This window comes from Pristis pectinata, chromosome 2 (genome assembly GCF_009764475.1).
Source record: "Pristis pectinata isolate sPriPec2 chromosome 2, sPriPec2.1.pri, whole genome shotgun sequence".
NCBI lineage: Eukaryota > Metazoa > Chordata > Chondrichthyes > Rhinopristiformes > Pristidae > Pristis > Pristis pectinata.
Genome location: NC_067406.1, coordinates 89729244 through 89753169, shown reverse-complemented (window position 1 = coordinate 89753169; position 23926 = coordinate 89729244). Strand labels below are relative to the sequence as shown.

Genomic DNA, 23926 nt, shown 5'->3' with positions numbered 1-23926 from the left:
ATGCCAATGGCATAACTGTTAATCCTTAAAGTATAATTTAGGGTTTCCAGGACCAATACTGTTTTTATTTGTTTCAGAATGTCAACCAGACTGTCAACAGTGTGTGGCTAACCTTCAAGGTACAGGCAGTGTCTGTCTGAACTGCAAGAATCTCCATGAGTTGCTGCTTGGAGATCACTGCACTTCTCATTGCCCGAAGGGGTACTTCATTAGCAGCGGTACTTGTAAAAGTAAGCAATAATAATAAATAAACACTTAATGGTAAACGTTTGTTGATTCAGTTTTGATTGAAATCGATAAACTCAATAATTCATGTCTTTCCTTTGACCATTCTAGGATGCCATTCATCGTGTAAAGCCTGCAGTAGTGAAGGAGCTTATGGTTGCACTGACTGTGAAGCAGACCTCGTTCTTGCCCACAATGGCATGTGCATGAGTGCCTGTCCCCAAGCTTATTACAGTGACAGTGACCGGATCTGCCAGCGTATGTACCTCTGTGACCATGTGCTATGTGAGCCTCTGCCATTATATTACTCCGCCTGCTGATTGTTTCTTGGAGGCGGCGGAAATTCTGATCTCGGCGCTTCCAGTGGGGCGTCTTGGTCACTGGCTGTGAAAATTGAAATGTTGATGTGTTCCAACAGTGAATGCTTAAAACAAAATCATGAGCAGATACTTTTAAAAGCAGTAATGGAGGACCCTCAGTTCAAGAATCTGTGTTGGAAATGTAGATGGAAGTTACTATTGTGTGACATGGTGTGTGTTATAAATAAGGCAGACATTTTCCTTGTGCAATGGGAAGGAAAAAACATACCATGTCTCTTTAGAGTATTTGCAAAAATTTCAACTCGTGGTCCTATATATAATTTGCTAATCAGAGAAAAGCTAATGCTATTTTGGAACACTAATAGCAGGCACAACTTTAAATGTATGTTTGCCCTTCCACTGTGATCCCTTCATTCTCCGCACCTTCCCTGAACATGCTCATTTCTACTGAGAAGCAAGTGTCAACTGCCTTCCGCTGCTTTTGTTTAGTGCGTTACCCGAGGTAACATCCACGTGACCATGTGATGTAGCATTGCCAGGTCATTCCATCTGATTTGCTGACTGTTGCCTTCAGTTACTATTTCCCCTGGTGCAAAGGCCTTGACAGAGGAGGCATTCACCTCGCTGAGCCTCCTATTTTGCATAGGTAGATTTTCAGAGAGGTGCAGAGCATTGCCTGAACTATGAAGGGCATAGGCCAATCTCACCAATGTAGACCAGGTAGAAAGTGATGGTTGTGGTCTCCCATTGCATTTTCCTGGAGGATTGCTGTTCAAGGCACTGTAGCTTGTTCCAAATCCTCACTCATCAAAAGAACAATGAAGGGTTTGATTTTAAGCTCCCTACCAAGGACGTCTAAAGATCTGGCTGCTGAACGCAGAAGCCTGACAATTCATTTTTCAGCCCCTTCTACAGCTCCGGGCTTTGTTATTGACCTGGGCATAGGACAACAATATTCCTGGGCCCAGAAGGAGTTGTGCACTCTGTATGAGCTTTTCTGGTGCTGGGAAAACTGCTCTTTATGTTTTCATGCAGTCATTGATGGAAAGTAGTCCAAAAAGGAAACTGCTGATTTTCTGCCTCCTAATTCAGTAAAGCTGTGCAGCTAGTTTGTCAAATCTTTTACTTGTCCTCTTTATTTCTCCTTTTCTGAAAGTGTCACTTTGCGGTCAGACTTACTTCAGTGCATGCCAGCTGCTCATACCGAGCATATTTTCATGTCTATGGCCAGACACTGAAGGTTCCAGCTGCAGTGTTTTAATGCCTCAAAACCTGATACCAGCTGGCATAACTCCAAGCTGATTTACTGAAGGGCATAACAGCCAGTCTATATGATGTATTCACCCGACCAATGCACACACATAGTTCGAACAGATGTGACTGGATAGCAGTCAACAGTGGGAATAATGGGAACGTTTTCCCCTGCCTTGCATCAGCCAAGAATTTCAGAGGCTATTTGTAACAATATCCAAGTATTAGGATAATCCTGTACATCCACTGCAGATATTGACATGCACCAGGTGAAACTCTCCCTCGATTTGCGAAAGACGTTGCCAATTAGCACTCTCATTAGTAGACTGCAACAAAGATTCCCCGCCAGTTAATCAAATAAATATAGAAACAATTCACTGGCAAGAATTTTCTGTTGGCTTGATTAACACCTTGAGATCTCATTAAGTTGTTTGAAATTCTCTGGTGTCAAATTGTCTTTTTAGTCACAAATTGAAAAGTCTTTTTCCCATGATAAGCTGTTGAGGATGTTACCTCTTTGCCTCATTAACTTAATAAGGCATTGCTGATGTGTTTGATACAGTAAGTGAGCCACTTTTAAAAAAATGTGGCTGACAGGTGAGGAGTAAGTTTATGTAATAGTTTGGATTTCTGACAGCTATTTCTTGTTTTATTTGCATTGCCACCAAAGATCCCTCAAATAACTGTGGCATTGAAGAGTTCTTAAGCATTTTGTTTTATTTCTAGTTCAGCTAAAACATTAACAGGCTATTTCGATCTCAGTTAGGCTTGTGTTTTGAATAGATTCTTGTCACTTTTGTTGACGGTTTGAACTTTGTGTGATAATTTTCCTGCAGTACCAGTTTATTTAAACTTCATTCATTAAGTTGATTGCTAGTTCTCCTGTTGTTGTGGCATTCGTTTTAACATTTGAAGGCAACAGTATGGCAAGTGGAAGTTAATAATCAACAACAAGTAGACAGTTACTCCAAGGCTATTTGTAACTTGATTCATTTTTTAATCTAAGATGGAATCTGTGATATTATAGTCTTTTTTTAGGGTGAAATATCTCAATAGATTTCTTCCTTTTGTCTTTAGCCTGCAGTAGTCAATGTTTGACCTGTGAGTCAGATTCAGCCTGTTTGTCCTGTAAAGACCCAACTAAAGTTTTACTCTTTGGAGAATGTCAATATGAGACCTGTGCCCAGCAGTATTACATTGACTACTCTTCAGGAATTTGCCGAGGTAAGCTAGACAGATCTAATCACTTCTTTTGGAGTTCTAAATTTCTTTATTTCATTGGTTTGCTCCTTTTTTAAATTCTGAAAAGAATTAATTATGAGAAAATGTTGGTGGTATGATGTGGACATTTGAAGGAGGTTCTCAACTTCATGTTGAATCCTGTGAACAGGAGACATTCAAAAAAGATTCTTAATATAGAGTTGTGTACAATTATGTATTGTAACTCGCTTACTTCAGTAAAGAAAGAGTAGTATACTTTTAAGCAATTTGAAAATGTACTTGAATACCAATACACAATGGTGAATATTCAAGTATGAGCGTTGCTATGCAGAGAGATTGATGCCAGTCAGAGTTCCAGGCTCTCTTGTCTTTTCAGAATGATTAAGGCTTGGCGCAGTAGCGCTCCTGGTTTGCTGGGAGTGCCTTGTGATTTAGAGTAGAGCTTGCTTATTTTATGCAGAGTAGAAAAAAATGCAGATTGTAGCATGAGGATTGTGTCAAATCCTTCCATAGAAATGGAGGAGAATGTTGCAAAGAAATTAGATAGTTAGTTGCTAAATCTAATGGCCCTCAGAAATAATGTGCTACATTTGGCTTAAGAGTAATGTGACTTGAAATGGTTTTAAATTAAATTGTTTCTTTGACTGGAATTAGGGAAGATTAAAACAACGGATTACAATTTTGAAGTTTCATGAGACAGGACACAGTGATAAATGAGTATTTGAAATCCATATGTTTCATTAACTTGGGTGATTAGATTGCCTAATGTTTATGGAGAAATAAATAATCAGATTGGCTCTTTTTTGAATTTAATGTTGGTTAAACTTAATGAAAGCATTCACATCTGAATTTATTCTTGAGTGGTTAAAGCATAATTGCATCTGTGATTTGTACAGTGATGTCAGTAGTTTTGTTTTGGGGCTAAGTGTACACTTCATCTTATTGATATTTGGTGAGATGACTCTGAATATTGTTATTTCCTTAACTATTCAATGTTTTACTGTAAATTTTTGCCTAAACCGTCTTTACTATTGATCATTCTTTTATTTGTTTAATCTTTAATAAATCCAAAACCTCAAGTTGGAATTTGCCCATGCTGTATTTATCCCACCATTTTCTGACTGGGTGTTGGCATTGGTATTGGTTTATTATTGTCACTTGTACCGAGGTACAGTGAAAAACTTGTCTTGCATACCGATCATACAGGTCAATTACACAGTACAGTTACATTGAGTTAGTACAGAGTGCATTGATGTAGTACAGGTAAAAACAATAACAGTACAGAGTAAAGTGTCACAGCTACAGAGAAAGTGCAGTGCAATAAGGTGCAAGGTCACAACAAGGTAGATCATGAAGTCATAGTTCATCTCATTGTATAAAGGAACCATTCAATAGTCTTATCACAGTGGGGTAGAAGCTGTCCTTAAGTCTGGTGGTACGTGCCCTCAGGCTCCTGTATCTTCTATCCGATGGAAGAGGAGAGAAGAGAGAATGACCTGGGTGGGTGGGGTCTTTGATTATGCTGGCTGCTTCACCAAGACAACAAGAGGTAAAGACAGAGTCCAAGGAGGGGAGGCTGGTGTCCATGATGCGCTGGGCTGTGTCCACAACTCTCTGCAGCTTCTTGCAGTCTTGGGCAGAGCAGTTGCCGTACCAAGCCGTGATACATCCTGATAGGATGCTTTCTATGGTGCATCGGTAAAAGTTGGTGAGAGTCAAAGGGGACAAACCAAATTTCTTTAGCCTCCTGAGGAAGTAGAGGTGCAGGTGAGCTTTCTTGGCTGTGATATCTATGTGATTTGACCAGGACAGGCTGTTGGTGATGTTCACTCCCAGGAACTTGAAACTCTCAACGCTCTCGACCTCAGCACCATTGATGTAGATAGGTGCAACATCGCCCCTTTTCCTGAAGTCAATGACCAACTCTTTAGTTTTGTTGACATTGAGGGAAAGGTTGTTGTCATGACACCATTCCACTAAGCTCTCTATCTCCTTCCTGTACTCCACTTCATTGCTGTTTGAGATATGGCCTACAACAGTGGTATCATCTGCAAACTTGTAGATGGAGTTAGAACAGAATCTGGCCACACAGTCATGAGTGTATAGGGAGTAGAGTAGAGGGCTGAGGACACAGCCTTGTGGGGCACCAATGTTGAGAATAATCGTGTCGGAGGTATTGCTGCCTATCCTCACTGATTGCGGTCTGTTTGTTAGAAAGTCAAGGATCCAGTTACAGAGGGATGTGTTGAGTCCTAGTCTCAGAGTTAGGTTGGCATAGTAAAATATAAAATGTATTGCGTAAACTGATTGCATTGCAGTTTGGGGTTCAGACATTTGCCACTTCATGCAATCACTGTGGCCTTCAACTATGTTGTTTTATCTATGTTACATTGCACATTTAAATCAGATTGGATAATAATGTTTTGAAACTCTTTGACAACCAAATGTTGCAGATATCTTGCTCACTTATTTGACTACTTTAAGAAATTGTTTAATGACAGTTTATTTTATCTGAATGTAAGAAATTGTATCAGTGTATCATTATATCAGACGACTGAAGATTTGCCCCTTGGGCATTTGGGTTCTATGCCCACCGAGGATGAGTGGGTTATTTTGAAAATGTAGTCTCTTGATAGCCAATGCTCCCTTCTTCTCCATCCTCTTACCCTGCCAAGGGTTGTGTATTGGTAAGGTTGGCTTGATGGTGTCTACCTAAAGGGAGAAAGAGTCCCACACAGTAAGGATGAGAGTGAGTTTCATCGGAGTTTCTCCCGTTGTAACTTTGACCAATGAAACCCTAGTTTTGAGATGGGAGGATTATCACTGGGGGGGGGGGGGGGGTGGTGGTGGCGGGTGGCGTCATTCATCTTTGCTGAGTCCAGTGTTGTCCTCCCCTGAAATCTACACCTTCCCATTTTCCAACAAAGTTATTGGAAGATAATAGGAAACAGGAATCGCCTCAGCTGCCACAGCTTCTGTGATCAATAACTCCTCAGAGAACTTTGGATCTGTATGTCTGCATGGCTGAGTATGACCCAGAGGTGCATTTATCCATTGATCTTTTTGTCAGCTATGAGCAAATGAATATTTGACCTTTCATTCCAATCTGCATTGAAGTTACTATCACACTGTGCATCTTAACCGACAATGTAGTTGGATTTCAGCAGCCTTCATGTCTGAAGTATTTAAACACTGCAGTCCCCAGGCAGACGGTCTTTAAAATTAGATTCACCCAGGATATGCTGATTGTGGAACCATTTCTGGTAGTTGTTTGAGTTATAACCCTTTTATAATGCAAACAAACTGAACAAGTTGAGTCTTCAGAATTGGTTTACTGTCTGACACTGTATATCAAACATATCGCACAGTATTTCAACAGCAATTAGAAAAGCTTTTACCAAATCTTTCTCTCCAATTCTGTTGTATGATTTTGGCGAAAGCCGTCATACATTTAAGGGTGCAGATCTATTTTTTCTGTCCTGTTGGTACAAGCTGAGCAATTTAGCCACACTGGCAGCCAGGATACATACTCCCTGCCGCTGATGGTATCAGTGTTGTCATCTCTTCTGAAGCAGTGCAGTCTTTTATGCATTCCTTTATTTCATTAAAAATGCACATCAATGTGTTATCTTTAAGGAAAATAACAATGGTCTTTATTTTGATAGAGTGTGACTGGAGCTGCAATGCTTGTAAGGGGCCCCTCAAAACTGACTGCCTGCAATGCATGGATGGCTATATTTTGCAAGAAGGCTCCTGTGTAGTGCAGTGTAAAGCAGGCTTCTACAAAGCAGGAGAAGAATGCATACGTGAGTCTTCATTGTGATTTGTACAATAAGTTACATGCAAACGTATGAAAGGAGTGAAGCAGGAAAGTCTCTAGTTCCAAAGAAATGTTACTTATCCTATCACTAATGATTGTTTCTACTGAACTACCAGTGCATGCGTAATCTGCCTTTGGCAATCCCTTGGCCCAGAAATTGTATTTTGCACAGATACTAAAAAGGCACCAATGAACCATTACCATTTCATCCAGGGCATAAATAACAAGAACCATTGTGCCTAATTTTCAGAGTTGCATGCAAAGTACAAGCTTACGTGTGCAATGTCCCTCTCTGGGTGAGCAATTAAAACAGCAGTTCTCAGTGGGGACCTCTGCTGATTGTGGTGGGGCAGATTCTGGTCAAGTATTGCCGAGGTCAGTGGCACTAACTCAGGATTAAATAACCCCCTTCTCTAACACTCATCTGAAACTATGACAGTAGAAGTGATCACCCAGGATGAGAATAGGAGAGATCGATACTTTCCCTAAAAAAGGAAGAAGGCCTTTACCTACAAAGTGCAGACACATCTAGTCTGTCAGTCCATGGAGGAAGAATTCATCATTGTCTCCTGCCACAGACTCCCTTAGCATAATTCAGGGAAGGACTGCCCTTTTAAGAGCATTTGAGCAGGCCCCCTTCCTACATTAAGGCCAGCTTTTCTGGTCGAGGTCCGCACTGTTTCATTGTTACGTATTTGCATTCCATGTTGTAGCAGTGAGGTCAAACGTGTGTTGCATGAAAATTGACTTCACTGCGTGTTCAGCAGTGTCCTTACGCCAGTCTGGTGCACAGAATCAGCAGTTTTGATTACCATGTTAAGCAGTGTGCGCCAGGAAGTGTTCATTATATTTAGCACTTTAGCACTTGAAAGTAGGTGTGTATAATGCTGTTGTTTCTAGTCACTTTTAATCCTAGTTGCCAAATAAAATGAGTAATTAGTAATTAAATTTACAAAATATATTTTTTTCATAAACTGGTAGTGTAGCGGTTAGTGTAACGCTATTACAGCGCCAGCGACCTGGGTTAAATTCCGGCTGCTGTCTGTAAGGAGTTTGTACATTCTCCCCATGTCTGCGTGGGTTTCCTCCGGGTGCTCCGGTTTCCTCCCACATTCCAAAGACGTACAGGTTAGGAAGTTGTGGGCATGCTACGTTGGCACCGGAAGCGTGGCGACACTTGCGGGCTGCGCCCCCAGAACACTCTATGCAAAAGATGCATTTCACTGTGTGTTTCAATGTACATGTGACTAATAAAGAAATCTTAATCTTACTTGACCCATAGGTATAGTCTGAGAGCCCATTAGTTGTGGAATATGTTAATTTTCATAACTCTTGTACATATCTGACGGAAGCTCCATCTTCCACTAACAAGCAGTATTTAGGAATCAGTGATTAGAAATGTTTTCGTTACCATATACCCGCACTCCATCCTTTGTAAAACTCTTAAATTTGAAGGCATCTGAACAGAGAAGAGGTGTTTTCCAATGTTGTGCATTTGCAGCAAACCTTTTGAAGATATGATTCATAAGTATTCATCTTACTGGAAATCAAATATGTTCATATTTCTTACAGGCATTAACAATTTAATTAACAGTTCTTCTTTCTATTAATGTTACTGAAATACACTTCCCTGCAATCAAAATTTGAGAAGATTGTTGTACAGGATGTGGAATCACTGTATTAATTGTGTATTCTGTAGGATGTAATGAACGCTGCTTGAAGTGTAGCAGATCTGATGTGTGCAACCAATGTGAGACACCTTATCTACTGTTAGGAACACAATGTGTTCAAGACTGTGGAAAAAGATATCACTCCAATCACAGTCATCAAAGATGCATAGGTGAGACAATGGCTACTTCTACAAAGAAAGTTTTTTTTAGTGCAAATACCATTCATATACTTGTTATGATGTTACTGCTGTTGTGGCATATCAGTTTGTGATATTATTGTGCAGTGAACCTAGCTGAATGAACTCAGGAGATATTAAATTTGGCTCATGGTTTGTTTTGGTTAGCTAATCTCATGTTGGATACTATAATCACGCTCAGCACTCTAGCTGATGTGAGAGAGCATAATATCAGTGACATGAGTGTGAGATGTCAGACCTTTTCATTAAAAAACCTGTGGAGATGTTGTTCTTCTTTTACAGATGAAACTGAATTGTCTTAGGTTCATACTAGGTCAAGTTGGCACCCTTGCGACTAGATCTGAGATCTGGACATTGGAGGACAGAATGAAGATAATCATGTAATTTACTTGTACCATGCAGTACAGTTTTCTTTCTGGATGGTAGCATATTACTCAGCATTTTCTCTTCCCAAAGCATTGACAATTAGCTTAGAAGGTGCCTGTGGTTCTGATCAGGTGGATACCACTGCTCATTTATTGCTGTGGCTCTCCTCCATTGCAACATTTTAACTTGTTACATTCTCTCCCTTAACTTGTAGATTGTTTGACTGGGTGTTTAGAGTGTGACAATGCTTTGCAGTGCAAGCTATGTGACAGCACCACCTTCCTGAAGAACGCACTCTGCGTTTCCGACTGTGGTCCAGGTTACTATGGCAATGTGCACAAGAGAGTGTGTGAAGGTAAGAAATTGTAGAAACAAGGACAGTGGGGGGATGGCAAGTGTGATTTCATTTAAGTACAGTGGTTTCCTGATCATTCAACTTCATTTACACAATCCTGACAGCCTCTCAGGGAATATCATCATGACAAGGAGGTTGGGAGTAAAAAGGTGCAGCTGCTCATGAAGGGCTGTTGCACTTAAACTAGTGCAGCTCAACCTGGTGTGGAGCTGACTGCTGTAACCCGAGTTGCAGTTGGAGCTTGCTATCTGCCTTCATTACTCGACAGCCATTGGCAGAGCCCAGTTGACAGCCCATGCTGAACAGTGTGTTGGAAAGAGAACTGAATTGGAGTCCTGAGCAATAAAAAAAATTAATAAAGAAGTTGGGAATGAGTTGCAGCATGATCTGTTGTACAGTTAATAATGCTGAAACGTGACTACTTCTAAACAAAACCACAGGCAAAAAACTGGCTTCAGCTGCTGTTTCAGAAAATGATGCGCTACTCTCCAATAAGCCCTTTTTTAAACAGTATACAGGGCAATGAAACGTTAGTTGTAAGAAGCTATTAACATGCACTTTACTTATTTTGAAGCTATATCAAGGTCAGTGCATGTTGCCAATACGACCTCAAAAAGCTTCAACCATTCTAGGAGTAGGGCCATTCTTGTGCTAAGGCTTACCTGCCCTATTCCCTTCTGCTTACATAATGGATGCTGTGGGTCATTCCACAAATATGACATTAAGAATCAACCTTACAACTGTCTCCTTACTTTCAAAGTCAGCCACTTATTTGAACCAAGAGGTAATGCGGTAGAAATTCATTCTTTCTGCTATGTATATGATATAGTAACATGTGCAGATTGAATTCCGCTTCAGAAATTCAGTTCAGTTGATAGCAATGGAAGATGAATTTCTACCCTCACACAACAAGAGAAAGATAACTAGACCCGATAATCCCTTTTCATTGATTCAAGGAAAGATTTAGAACTGCAGTACTGATTTTAGATGTATCGGACAAGATAGGGATTTGATCAAAGAAGCTTGATATTGCTTGGATCTTCTGGCTGGCATGTCAGATGGTGCAATATCTAGATTTTAGACAATATCAATCTGTTATGTTGTCAAATACAAGGCTGCCTTTATGTACAGAGAATTGTTCAGTAAATACCTGTGTGATTAGATGGGTAAAATTGGAAAATAGCTGCAGCATTGATTTCCTTTAGATGCAATTTGCAGGATAACAAAGTTAGGTGACTTGTGGGTAAAATTGATTTGTTTGGTTAGATTTCAAACCAAACGTAGCAATTTTATCCACAAGTGGAATCCATGGAATCTCTGAAGTTGGTTGTACAAATGGTAGCCTGATTGAAAAGTGAGACAAATTAAGCTGCATTTGTATAGCAAAAAACAAAATGCTGGAGGAACTCATCGGATCAAGCAGCATCTGTGGGGGGGAGAGGAATTATTTCAGGTCGAGATGCCACATCAAGACCAAGAGTGGAGAGGGAAGGTAGCCAGCATAAAGAGGAGAGGGGGAGGGTGATACAGGGGCCAGTGGGTGGCCCTTAGTCCTTGTCTTTCACCCTACTAGCCTTCACAACAAGCACATTATTCTTTGTCATTTCTGCCAGCTGCAACGAGATCCCACCACCAGCCACATCTTCTCCTCCCAACCACTTTCTGCCTTCTGCAGGGACCGCACTCTCTGTGACTCCCTGGTCTGCTCATACCTCCCCACCCATCCCTCCCACTCCCCAGACACTTTCCCCTGCGACCGTAGGAGATGTAACACCCATCCCACCATCTCCTCTCTCACCACCATCCAGGGCCCTAAACAACCCTTCCAGGTGAGGCCGAGGTTCACGTGCACCTCCTCCGACCTTGTTTCTTGCATTCGGTGCTCTCGCCATGGCCTCCTCTACATCGGTGAGACCAGGCGAAGACTAGGCGACCGCTTTGCCGAGCATCTACGCTCCATCTGCCGTGGCCATCTGGAGCCCCCAGTTACAAGCCATTTTAATTCCCCTCCCTGTTCCCACGCCGACCCATCTGCCTTCGGCCAGGGTGAGACCAAATGCAAACTAGAGGAACAGGGTGTCATATTGCGCCTGAGGAGTCTACAACCCAATGGCATGAACATTGAATTCTCCAGTTTCAGATAACCCACACCCCCTCTGTCCCTTTTCTCTCTCTCCTCCTAAGCTACCCAGTTCCTCGTATATACACACACATCCACACACCCTCCCTCACTGCCCATCACCCTGGTTCTACCCCGTCCTCCACCCACTCCATCAGCCCATCACCCACACGCTCCTCGCATTAGGTTCCCCCCCCCCCCCCCCCCCAATGTTCCCATCTGCCTTCCCCGCCTCCCTTTTCTGGTTCCATGCTCCACCTTCCTCTCCTATCAGATTCCCTCATCTGCGGCCCTTTGTTGCCTCCACCTTATCACCTCCCAGCATCTGTCATGATTTACACTCTCCCCTCCTCCATCTGCCTATCACCCCTCCTCACCTGGATCCACCTATCGCTTGCCAGCTCTTGCTCCACCCCTTCCCCTCACCTCTTTATACTGGCTATCACCCCTGTACCTTTCAGTCCAGATGAAGGTCCCCGATCCAACACGTCGACTGTCCGTTTCCCTGACCCGCTGAGTTCCTCCAGCAGTTTGTTTTTTTTTTCCTCTCCAGATTCCATCATCTGCAGTCTCTTGAGACTCATTCTAATGATGACCGATGCTGTGGTCTTCCCTGAGGAGCAGGAGCCATTCCGCAATTGGAGGGGGTTTTGTCCAATCAAGTGGGGTCTATTGTAGGCAGTCCTGGTAGCTTGGAATAAGTTATGCATGCCGTGCTGTTCTGCATAGGCCTGGATCCTCCCTCCTGTATGTCCTGTGGCGGATGTGTCACTGGACCTCTGCCTTCAGGGCCCATCTTTGGCCTGGTTTTGCCAGGTGATGGAGGCTGCTCGCTTCTGCTAAGGAGATCATGAATCTGAGCATTGTTGGCCTCTAACCAATCCAGGTTCGATCTCAACGCAAACCCAATGGTCTGAGTCCTCCCATGGTAACCCCCTTATGTATGAACCTCATGCTGAAGCACTTTGCAGAAATAGAAGAGAGAGTTAATCATCTGGTTGCATCAAACCCTCACCCATCAAAATGGAAATTCAGTCCATCATCCTCTGCTGCCCATGATTAGCCACCGTTCCCTCACATTGATCCTTGAAATCAATAGCAGCCATGACAAAAAGCTTAGCAATCGGTTGTTTTGCCTGGAGCCCATTCTTGTCGTCCTTAAACTGAGGCCCCATTTGCCCTCACAGGTGGACACAAAAGAGCAGTTCTCCTCTGTACCCCTCTAGCCTTCAACCTACATCATTAAAAGCATTCGGTCATTAATATCTGGTCATTATTACATTACAGTTTAAAACACTTTACTGTGCACAACAGTGACTACACTTCCAAAGAAATCATTAGCAGTAAAGAATTTTGGGATATCCGGAGTTTGGTGAAAGATGCCTCATAAATGGCAGGGTGGAAAACACGTGATTGGCAGCTTCCACCCCTGAGGCCAGGGTAAGAGTATCCATATCAGGGTAGGGATATGTGATTGTCCAAAAAGCCTTTCCACTTTCTGTGCCACCCAATTTCAGGCTTGTGTGGCAGTCAAACATCCATACCATGCATCTTCAGTGAATTTATCTATCCTTAGTTAATGCAGTGAATATTCTTATCTTTGCAGTTAATGTTTACGCGCCTGTCCTTCACACAACCAGCTCTGTATTTGTGGGAATTGGCGGCAGCCAGGTACTGAACACTTCCGTCCTGAGTGTATACGATGCTGACACACCCAGTGAGAACCTTGTCCTCTACGTTGTCAACCCCCCTGACAATGGGAAACTGATTAGAATGCAGGAAGGGAAAGAGACCTATCTTCAGAAAGGAGACATGTTCACCACCGTTGAGCTGAAGGAACACAGCATCCGCTTTATTCATGATAAAGATAAAGCCAGGTTAGTGATTTTGCAGAAGCTGACCCCTTCAATATTCAGTGGATGTCTGATCTTCAGACACCGGCAGTTCTTAATGTCAACACATCCCACTGATAACCAAACTCTTTAAGGAATTGTTTACTATAGTGGTGAAGTTTTAAAACTTTTTAAAACTTCCATAAATTTAATTTGGGAGCCAAAACTTGAGGAACAATGCGGAGTGTGATATAAATTTGCTTGCTCAATCTAATTACATCGACTTTCTTTGAAATGGGTATGATGTGCATGAAAAACAAAATTTCAGGAGAAATATTTGTATCATAATTGATTTTATGGGGGCATTGCAGCATTAATAATGTATTTGAAGAGAAGAAACATGTGTGATGCATTTATATATGAGAAAGCCAGGTGTTTTCAGACCAGGAGTTCAGTGTTTAGAATGTGTGTTGTCTCTTGATGATGCAATGTATGTAACTTGATAAATAAAATAGAGCATCTTCATTTTAAAGAAAAGTCAGCAATGTAGCCTCAAAGTATACCCTCCCTCTGCCCGCTCACTTACAATGACATAGAAAGAGATTGTTTGGCCCATCAGGTCCATAATGGTTTCCAGGAGAGTAATCCCATCAGTCCCGTTCTCTCTTTCCTTATTTCTCTGCAGCACTGCAGCTTCTTCTCTCTTGCAAGCCTGTCAACTCCCTTTAGTTTCTTTTGCTATTAACCTTCATTAAAGGGTAATTTCAGTAGGCAATTGACCTACCAGCACAGTTTTGGGATGTGGGAGGAAACTGGAGTACCCAGTGGAAACCCATGGCATCATGGAGAGAACTTTCAAGCTCCACACTAAGAGCTCCTGAGATCCCTTTTCATCCCAATTCACTGCCATTTGAGTCTTAAGCTCCTGGGGTTCTTACACCCAGTGCTCTCCTATCAATGACAAATCTCCTGTCAATTAGCAAGGTACAGCACTTTGTCTAAGAGTGCCAATAGGGAAGATCACATGCAATTGAACCAACTCCGTGATACGAAAGTGGACATCTGATAAGGAAGATAGTATTAGTCACAACTGCCCAAAGTGAGCATTTTGCCTGCAGCTGTTCACTGAACTCTCTGCATGATGTTTGCAATTAATCTTTGGTATCATTGCCAGTGCAAAGTTAACCCTGTAATTTTGACACATTCACTGAGCATTGGCCACATTGCTAAATATTTAGAGGTGCTTAGTAATCATTTTTGAATCAAAGTAATAAAAAATTAATTTCACACATTTATTAAACATCTCTCAGTATTCTACTTTTTGTGGAAGGAGTAAGCAGTTTCTGATTCAGTGGGCTCATGAATTATAAATAAATCATTTTATTCAATATACTGCAGTTATGAGATTTTGCAGTGTTTCTTTCTTTCTGTTGTACCTTAAACAGGAAACCAATGGGATCTCCAGACAGACAGTAAACAATTGCAGGAACACAAATCAACCGTTTCCCACTTTTTAGGGGAGATTCTACTGGCACTTACCGTAGAAAACCAAGAGGTCTCAAAGGGAATATCGGGGAATTTGTTGAAAAATTGTCTTATCATTTAGGAATGCTCTTGTCTTATCATTTAGGAATGCTCTTGTCTTATCATTTAGGAATGCTCTCGTTACAAGCTCTAATATGTCTTAAATATCAACAAAAATTGTTGGAAACAGTCAGGTCAGGTGGCATCTGTGAAAGGATAAAAAGAGTTAAAGTTTTGGGTTGAAGAACCTTCTTCATCAGAAGTTGAGTGTTTTCAGCAATTTCTGTTTTTGTTTGAGATCTCCAGCATCTACAATATTTTGCTTTTTGACTACTCTCATATTTCTCGTTGAAATTCCCATTTTATTAAAATTGCATTGTAATAAAATAGAAATTGCAAGAAGAAATATTACAGTCAATATGTGATTTCAACATGAATTTATTCATGCATTTTTATGCATCTGTTGCTCTTTTACGTGGGCTAAACTGTAAATATCAAAACTGAAATTGATTCCTTATGCTAACTTGTTTTACATTAGGTTGTATGCTTTATTTTTCAATTTACTTTAAAATGCTTTTTCAAATGTTCATTTAGGATGTCATTGAGAATATTATTTTCAGCAATGACAAACTATCAAACCAAATTCAGAATCAAGCCATTAAAACATTGCTAAATAATATATACTTTATAATTAAATCCCAACTATATTTGGAAAAAACACAGCAGGCCATAGTAAATGAATCCACCGACAAGAAGTGGCAAGATTTTTCTGGCTGCGTTAACAGAGCTGAAGAGAATCAGGTGGATTGAAGAACCTATAAATGTGGTGATGGATCCAACTGGACTGAGAATACAGAAACCATTTCTGATCTAAAATAGTTTAACTATTGCTCTGGATCTTTTGACTCTAACCTATTGACATGTCCCAGCATTAGTGCTGCCAAATTCAGGATTCCTGCAAGAATACATAAGCTTCAAACTTGCTGGCCACTCTTCACCAACAGTTTACTGACCGCTGTGATATTGGAGGCTAGCAATGGTGCTGCAATTCCTCAGTTCCCACACTGGGGAATATTATTGTGAACAGTGTCTCCACTCATTTGAATGGAAAGACACAGCCATAAGGGACTCAAATATTGGTTAATTTGCAATTTTTAATTGAGTTGATGTAGATGTTTTAATTGTTTAAAATGGTTTGAATATTTTTAATTGCATTTTCATAGTTTTTAATGGTTTCGACCATTCAGAAAGTCAGGGACATTTAGAGGCTTTAAGTGTCCTAGATAAGTTGGGCATTCAGCTGAACCTGGGCGTGTGGCTTCACCAGACATTAATTTTTTTCAGTTGTTTTGCTGGAGAACTTGTTCCATATGACAGCATGACATCACATGGCAGCTCCTTGTTCTTTTGGATTGGGGTGGCTTTGAGCAGCATTTTCCTATTTGAGAGATCTGGGAACGATAAGTTCAGACTTACTACAGGCAGTGAGTTCTGGCCCATTTGTGTTACATAGCAAATACAATGAATAACATGAATACTCTGTGGTTCCTTGCGTTGCTCCCATTCAATTATTACTAGAAGTTCATGTGTATCATGTATATTGTGTGGCTGTCAAATAGTGGGAACCTTTCACACACCTTGAAAACTTCAGAGCTCAACGATACCTCCACTTTTCTGTATGATTTTACCAAGTCAGCTAAGTATTATTTTTAAGTTTTAAAATTACTGGTAATTTCTTTGACTTTAATACTTTATTTTGTCTTTTTGTCTTTGATTTTTGCCAGGAAGGGGAAACTTACCCTGAAAGCCAGTGACCACCAACTGTTCTCCCTTCCAGAAATAATTAATATTCAAGCTCTTTCATTCAAGGTACTAAATGAAGTTAAATATTTAGATGCTGCCTAACCTGCTGTGCATGTCCAGCATTTTATATTTTTATTTCAGATTTTCTGTAACCACAGTAATTTCCTTTTGAAATTAAACCATTTCTGTTTATACTTCCAAAGCTTTTTCTGCAAGAATATTCTTTGCTTTAATAAATTAAAGAGTAGCAATGCCCAGATTTTAAACTGAGCAGATTTCTTTCACATTTCTCTCAGAGGTAATGTTGAATCAGCCTCACGTTTATTATAATCTTAAGTAGGAGGAAATGATTTACCCAAGAACAACTTAAGAATCTGAAATCTTCTGGTGATGCGCACCCTGCTTTTGTCTGAAGGAAAAAAAATGCAAGCAACAAATTGAGAGTGTCTTGTGTGCAAGCCCATTGCTTGAAAAACATATACGCATTGGTATCTATTAAGTCACTAAACCGGAAGTCTTTACAATGGGAGTTTCTCTTTTATATTACTCTTTGACTTTAAATCACTATCACATTATAATGCAATTTCCATTTGATCTTGGGTCCATTGTCTGCTGTAGGATGAGCTGCAAACTGAGACATCAAGATCCTGATGTTGAGGATATTGCCTTGAGACCTTGGTTCTCATCTGTGGCAATACAGCGTTCACAATGCAAATGTCAAGATTGAGGGACAGAATGAACTTTAGTACTGTGGAAAAAAAAACGAAAAACTTGTGTAAAAAGTGAGGAAATAAAGGTTATGTGGTTTCTTGGTTCCTAATTAAGAAAGCAAATGGCATGTTGGCTTCCATTGCAATGTTTAAAAATAGGTTTTGTTGCAATTGTACAGTGTTGGTGAAGCCTCATCTGGGATACTATGTACAGCTTTAGTCCTCTTACCTAAAACAAAAGATATAGTAACGTTGGAGGCAGTACAAAGGAGATTTACCAGTCTAATTCCTGGGATGGGAGAGTTGTCTTACCCAGAGAATCTAAATAGTTTGGGCCTGTATTCCTTGCAGTTCAGAAGAATAAGGGGCAAACATATTCAAAGATATAAGATCCTAAGGGGGTTTGGTAGGGTTGATGTTGGGATGTTTTCACCAAGGGGAGGAGTCTCAAACAAGGGGACATAACTACTAGAGGAGGAGCCAGTCGTTTAATACTGAGATATGTAGAAATTACTTCTCACAGGGTGGTGAATCTCTGGAGTTCTCTGTTCCAATGGGTGGTGGAAGCTGGATCATCAGAAATAGTTAAATTGGAGGTAGATAAATACTTGATAGATTGAGGAATAGAGGGGTATGAAGAAATGACTCAGAAGAAGAGTTGAGGCCAGCATAGATCAGCCATGATTATATCAAAAGGCGAGCAAGCTTGAAGGGTCTGTTAACCTACTCCTGCTCCTATTTTCCTGCGTTCTTGTATCATGATGTGCTTGAAACCAGAACTGCAGTCTTCATTTGAAGAGCTTTTTCCTAAACAAAAATTACTGAGGTGAAGGCAGTAAATGGAAATTGCATGGGCTTCAGTCACTGCACTGACATCACTCATCTTGATGAAAACAAAGGTAAATCCACCCATGAATTCAGTGCCATTGCTTTCCTCTGACAACTTTGCAAAGAGGTGAAGCTGCCTTTTTACAAACCTTACTCTAAAACTTCACATTTACAGCTTCATCCCAACATATCTCAGAACATTTAACATTCATGTGATGCATTTTCTCAATTTTTACTTACTCAGAAAAACAAAATCACAAAAGGCACAGCTAGCAAATATGCAGCTGACAGAGAATGAAGGACATCATCCTTGTTGGATGTTGGAGACCTGCTTCTCATTTTCAGCAATTTTTGGTTCTATTTCAGAATTTCACTCTTCACTATTTATTTTATTCTTCCTTCCCTCCCAAGAAACCCTGGTAAAAATCTCAGCCACAATTTACCTTATTGCTGTCCAGCCAATCTGTCACCTGTTGCTTAAACACTGTACATGTCTTCTGCTCAGCTGCCTCTTTCCGTCTATTTCAAACCAGCAATGTGTAGATAGGGAGTAGAAATTAAATCAACTGAGGCTGAAACCACCAAGGTAAGGCATGTTTGGCGGTCACCTTAAACCTCGCTTGCTTGCCTGAACCTCGCTACACAGTTAAATTGCCCCTTGAGAGACTAGCCTAACAAAGGAAGCAGATTAAGAGGAAAATTATTTAATTGCAAGATTAAATCATTTTCCAAATGAATTAGGATAGAATAATTTGGATAACAATTAGGATAGATTAATTTGGATGCACTCCATGAATTGAGTGAACTCAAAACACCGGGCTAATAGCCAAAACACGGGATGATAAGATAACATAAGATATCTTTATTAGTCACATGTACATCGAAACACACAGTGAAATGCATCTTTTGCATAGAGTGTTTCAGGGGCAGCCCACAAGCCACGCTTCCGGCGCCAACATAGCTTGCCCACAACTTCCTAACCCATATGTCTTTGGAAAGTGAAATCCATATCATTTTGCTTTCAGTGAATTTCTTCCACATTGCATTGTGGCTTGGAAGAACTGAATCATTCAAGTGAAAAGATGATAGAATCTCTAGTTGCTTTGAGTACTCAATAGTAAAGGCTTTTTTCACACATTGTGTATTGCACATAACTTGTGAGTCAGCTTAACTATATGGAAAAAATCAAGACTGCAAGAAGATATTACAAGTAATTTGATACCTCATAGTTATTCTTTCTTGTTGGTTTGCGCAATGGGGCAGTGTAGACAGGAGGTAAACAAAACATTGGTCCTTGGCAAGGCCACCACACAGTTGCATTGTGTCTTTTAATGATTTGTAAATGTGGGAAATTGACCTTTAAAGGATTTGGAGGAGAAGGCTACTGAGAGACTGGAATTCAAGTAGAGGGTGACCATTGTAGTCCTACCCCTTTCTTTAGCATCTATTGAATCATCTGTAATAGGTCAGCTCTTCAAAGTAAATCATTGCTGAATAATTAAAAAGCTAAGCAATTAACTTCTAGGCTGACACTACTTTTCTATTCTGCTTTTGTCGCATAGATTTACATATTACACCATTATGCCAATGTGTCTTGTTTAGGTATTTTTATGAAAGGTAAATTAAATTGATGATAATTAATAATTCATAATATTCATTCTGTAAATCCAACTTCATTAGAACTAAATAGAAAAATGCTGTGCATGCTTTTCGAACAGTTTTATCATATTATACCTCAGGGTAAAGATGGTCTGAAAGAAGAAGATGCTGTTTTATCAAAGACCTTGAGATGAATTAGCAAAACATGCATAATAGAAATGGTATAGGGACACATAATCTGAATAAAAATTAAAATGAGGTACTTAAAAAGAAACCTATTAACGTAGTTAATCATGGAGTTCCCCGGAACCACGTCTTTTCTGTGCTTACCGGAGAGCTTGTGCACCACCCATTTTTGGTCCTCAACCACAAGTACTCTTGGACCATCCTTATGGGTACTCACCATTGCTACAACAATTGTGATGTAGATGGCAGAGTTTTAAATCACGCATCTGGATTTGTCGGGGAGAAGGCAGTTTGGAAAGCATTGCAATTGTCACATCCAGAGGCAATGTAAATGTGTATGAGGAGTTACCAGCAGTGCTCAGTAGTCATCAACAGGAGGTGCCAGTACTTTGAACACAAATTCAGAGTATTCTTATGCCAGCTTTGTTGTGTTCTCAACTCTCCTGTTGCTTATTTCTCTGTTCCTTTTAATTCACTTATGTTTTCTTATTTTCCTCTTAAAATTGTTGAGATACATTGTCGTAAGTGCAAACAATCCAAGTGCCATTTCTCGCATGAACAGAGACAGCCAGCAGTGACAGGTATTTGAACATGAGCTATATCACAAACAACCCTGACATTTAGTTATCTCTATACAGCAGGAACTACTGGATAGTGATCATGGGATGAAATCCTGACATTCATTTCTCAGATATGCTGGCACTATGTTTCAACTGCAATCTCTGCTCCAAGTGAAATTAAAGTGCAGGGATCCATGACTCTGTGGTGCTCATTAATGCTTTTCCCAACTCATCTACCTCTGAACTTCTAATTCACACCTTGTCACCTCCAGCCTCAGTTGTTGTAGTGCCTTTGTGTCAACATCCTGCTTACTACCCTGTAAGAAGAATACACTTACTTAAAGCTTCAGTGCATTTACATTGCTGATATCTTGAGGCACAGATCCACAACTACTGTTTCTTTAAACTGTGTCAGAACCAAGTAATTCCTTGAACAATTAAATCAAGGCTGATATATTGCACAGTTGGAGGTGAGCATCTTCCTGTTTTCTCAAACTGTTCTTATCATATGTGAGGCTTTGAGGTGCAATACCTGGTCCAAAGGAAGGGAAATGGAAGATTTAATCATTGTTTCTGAATAAATATTCAAGAAAAAAAATGATATGCTTTGGAACAGACTTTTCTACAATATCAATCCATATTCTTTGTTTTAGCAGATGTTACACCCTGCCCAATTTGCCCATTTAAAAAATGAAGCCAATCTTATTGGTCTTGCCTTCTCTCAACAAGCCAGTCTTTTATAACAGTGTTTAAGCCCTTCCAGTGGCTGATCTATTGAACTCCACCCAATCAAGCCCTGACATTGAGATGCGAATATTGGTGAAAATCAAGGAAGAGATGGTTCTGATCATAGGACACAAAATTTTTTGAGGCAGGGAGCAAGATTTATTGAAATTCTGTTTATTTACAGTGCATTGATGCGAGTAAGTACATATTGAAGTGGCTCCCTTTCCTCCATACAAAACTTCTCCTTTAGTGGAAGGTGCAATTGCAATGTCTCTGTGAAATTTGATGAATGATTTCTTTATAGTTTGTGTCATACCAAACAATGTGTGTACCCTGCAAGATTAGGGAACTGAGGGCTATGGGGAACTATTGCAGAAAAGGATATGAGGCTGGGGGCCAATCGGCCATGATCATACTGAATGACGAGGCAGCCTTGAGGGGCTGGGTGATCCACTCCTGCTTCCTCTTATGTACTTATGCATTTGCTTCTGTCAGGACTGTAAGTTGTATAATGTTTATGTTAACTGAAAAGAAACCTGTAAACTATTCAAAACCGCAGGATCATTACCTCTATAATTTGATGAAAAGATTAATGAAGTGTTTTTTAAGAACATTGAAAATAATGTAATTATAGGTCATTTATGTAAAGGAACAATGAGGTTAAATATTGTGTTTTTAAAATATTTTATTATCCAACAAAAAATTTTAACAGAAGTATTTAATTGAGTACCTTTAATTTGTATTTTATTTAATTGTAACATAATTGTTTTCAAAAGAAGTCATCAAGCAGAAAGCTAAGTGATTTTTAATTGCTGCCTGTCTCTTTCCAGGGTCCCTATGTGCTGACTAATAAAGTCTTATTACTCAGTAGAGGTGAATTAGGTACCATTTCTAATCTGGTTTTGGACATTCAAGATGATGACAATCCCTCCGATGTGGTACTAAGGGTTTTGGACTCACCAAGACACGGCCGCCTCATTTTGCTCCCAGCGGATGTCGAGGTGCAAACGTTCCGACTGGAAGATCTTGAAAGGGGACAGCTGCGTTATGTTCACAATGGAATAAACAGCCTGCCTGACAAAGTACTTCTGCAAGTAAATGATGGTCATAATGTCCTGAATGTCCTCTTCCTGATCAACATTATCGAAAAGGTACTTACCCAAGCTGCTTTTATAAACCATGCTTATAAATTTTGGAAGAAGGGGCTGTGCATCCTATTTATTAAGGTTATCAATACAGGCGACCACCACCTTATAGCCATTCGGGTATCAGAAATTCGCTTTTACAGATTTCACAAATCACTACCCAAAAATCTGAGATACGGAATAAAATTTGCTCTCACGGAATTTGTGAAAAAAAAAGGAAAAAAATAAACAGTTTTCTTTTCAACTTATGTTTCTTGATGCACGTTCTGCTCATGCAGCTTTGTGATATGGATAATTGCGATATGGACCATTTTCTAAGAACACTACCCTCTCATAATGTGTGGTCGCCTGTATTGTACCAGTCCACTACTGAGGCAGTGTCAAACAATACCAGTCAAATGTGCATTTTGGCAACTCCATTTACAAAATCAGCCCGTCTTCTAAGTACTATTGCTGTCGAGGGTAAAATTTTAGGCCCCAAATAACTAACGATCTCAGATATCAAACTGCATGCATATTTTTACAAGTAGAAAGTAACAGGGAGTTTGAAAGTACCGGCGAACTACATTGTTATCAGAATATCTAGCTCAGCAGTTGAAGACAAAACACCTAAGAGATTCCTTGAGATATATGCGCATAATTTCGGCAATAGGGCAGTCAGATAAAAGTTAATCATGATTTATTGATCTTGTATAAAGACAGCCAAATGACATCGGCCTGAGGTTGGTATGTTGTCCAAAAGTTGATGAGGGCCATAACGTGACAGAAATTCTATATTCATCCAAAGATGTGCAAAGATATTATCCCAGAGAAATCCTGTATGAGTTAATTTGGGTTTGTCCAAATTCGACAGTGTGTCTTGATCTTTACAGCATTGAGAGGCTCCAGGACTGTATAATTGTATTTATATTTCTCAAGGTCAGTTGGTGAATTTTAGAACTATTTACATATTTTATGAACCACTCAAATTTAATAGATGCCATAAATACAACAGCTTGCAGAAGCATTTACTTCAGGATGGAATTCAAAACCATCAACTATCCTGCCATAAAAGGACACCTGCATGACATTTCCATCAGGTGCTCATGACACATTGGGCACCTCAACCATATGAAGATAGTCTGCACTTTTAGTTCAATGTCTAATAATCTGCAAGTAGAGTCTCATATCCTGTTACCATATAGTAAGGGCGCTTGAACTTTCTAGTAGATCATATTGTACATTTTGGCATCAATAGTTGTCAACCATGTACACCACAACAAATTGGCAGAGGAAGGGGTGTGGGTGTACCAGAGATATTTGACTCTCACAGTTGCCAATTTTACCTAAATCTCAAGAGAATATGATAAATTAATTTTCCTTTTATTACTTAATTTTCACAATTTTCCAGTGGATGGGATTGGAAAAAATGACAAAAAAGGAGCAGAAAGCCGAAATAAAAAGTGTAAATGCAGGAAAAGCTCAGCAGG

At 40.1% G+C, this 23926-nt stretch overlaps 1 protein-coding gene across 1 annotated transcript in view; it reads left to right on the top strand.

The window, feature by feature from the left end:
- The window catches only part of fras1 (Fraser extracellular matrix complex subunit 1), a 397669-nt gene that overhangs the window by 251244 nt on the left and 122499 nt on the right, over positions 1-23926 (top strand). The window contains exons 21-29 of the mRNA XM_052040656.1: positions 78-230; positions 337-483; positions 2874-3020; positions 6683-6823; positions 8537-8677; positions 9285-9425; positions 13151-13421; positions 16685-16769; positions 22143-22463. Coding sequence (XP_051896616.1) covers positions 78-230; positions 337-483; positions 2874-3020; positions 6683-6823; positions 8537-8677; positions 9285-9425; positions 13151-13421; positions 16685-16769; positions 22143-22463 — 1547 coding nt within the window. The remainder of the gene's footprint in view (positions 1-77; positions 231-336; positions 484-2873; positions 3021-6682; positions 6824-8536; positions 8678-9284; positions 9426-13150; positions 13422-16684; positions 16770-22142; positions 22464-23926) is intronic.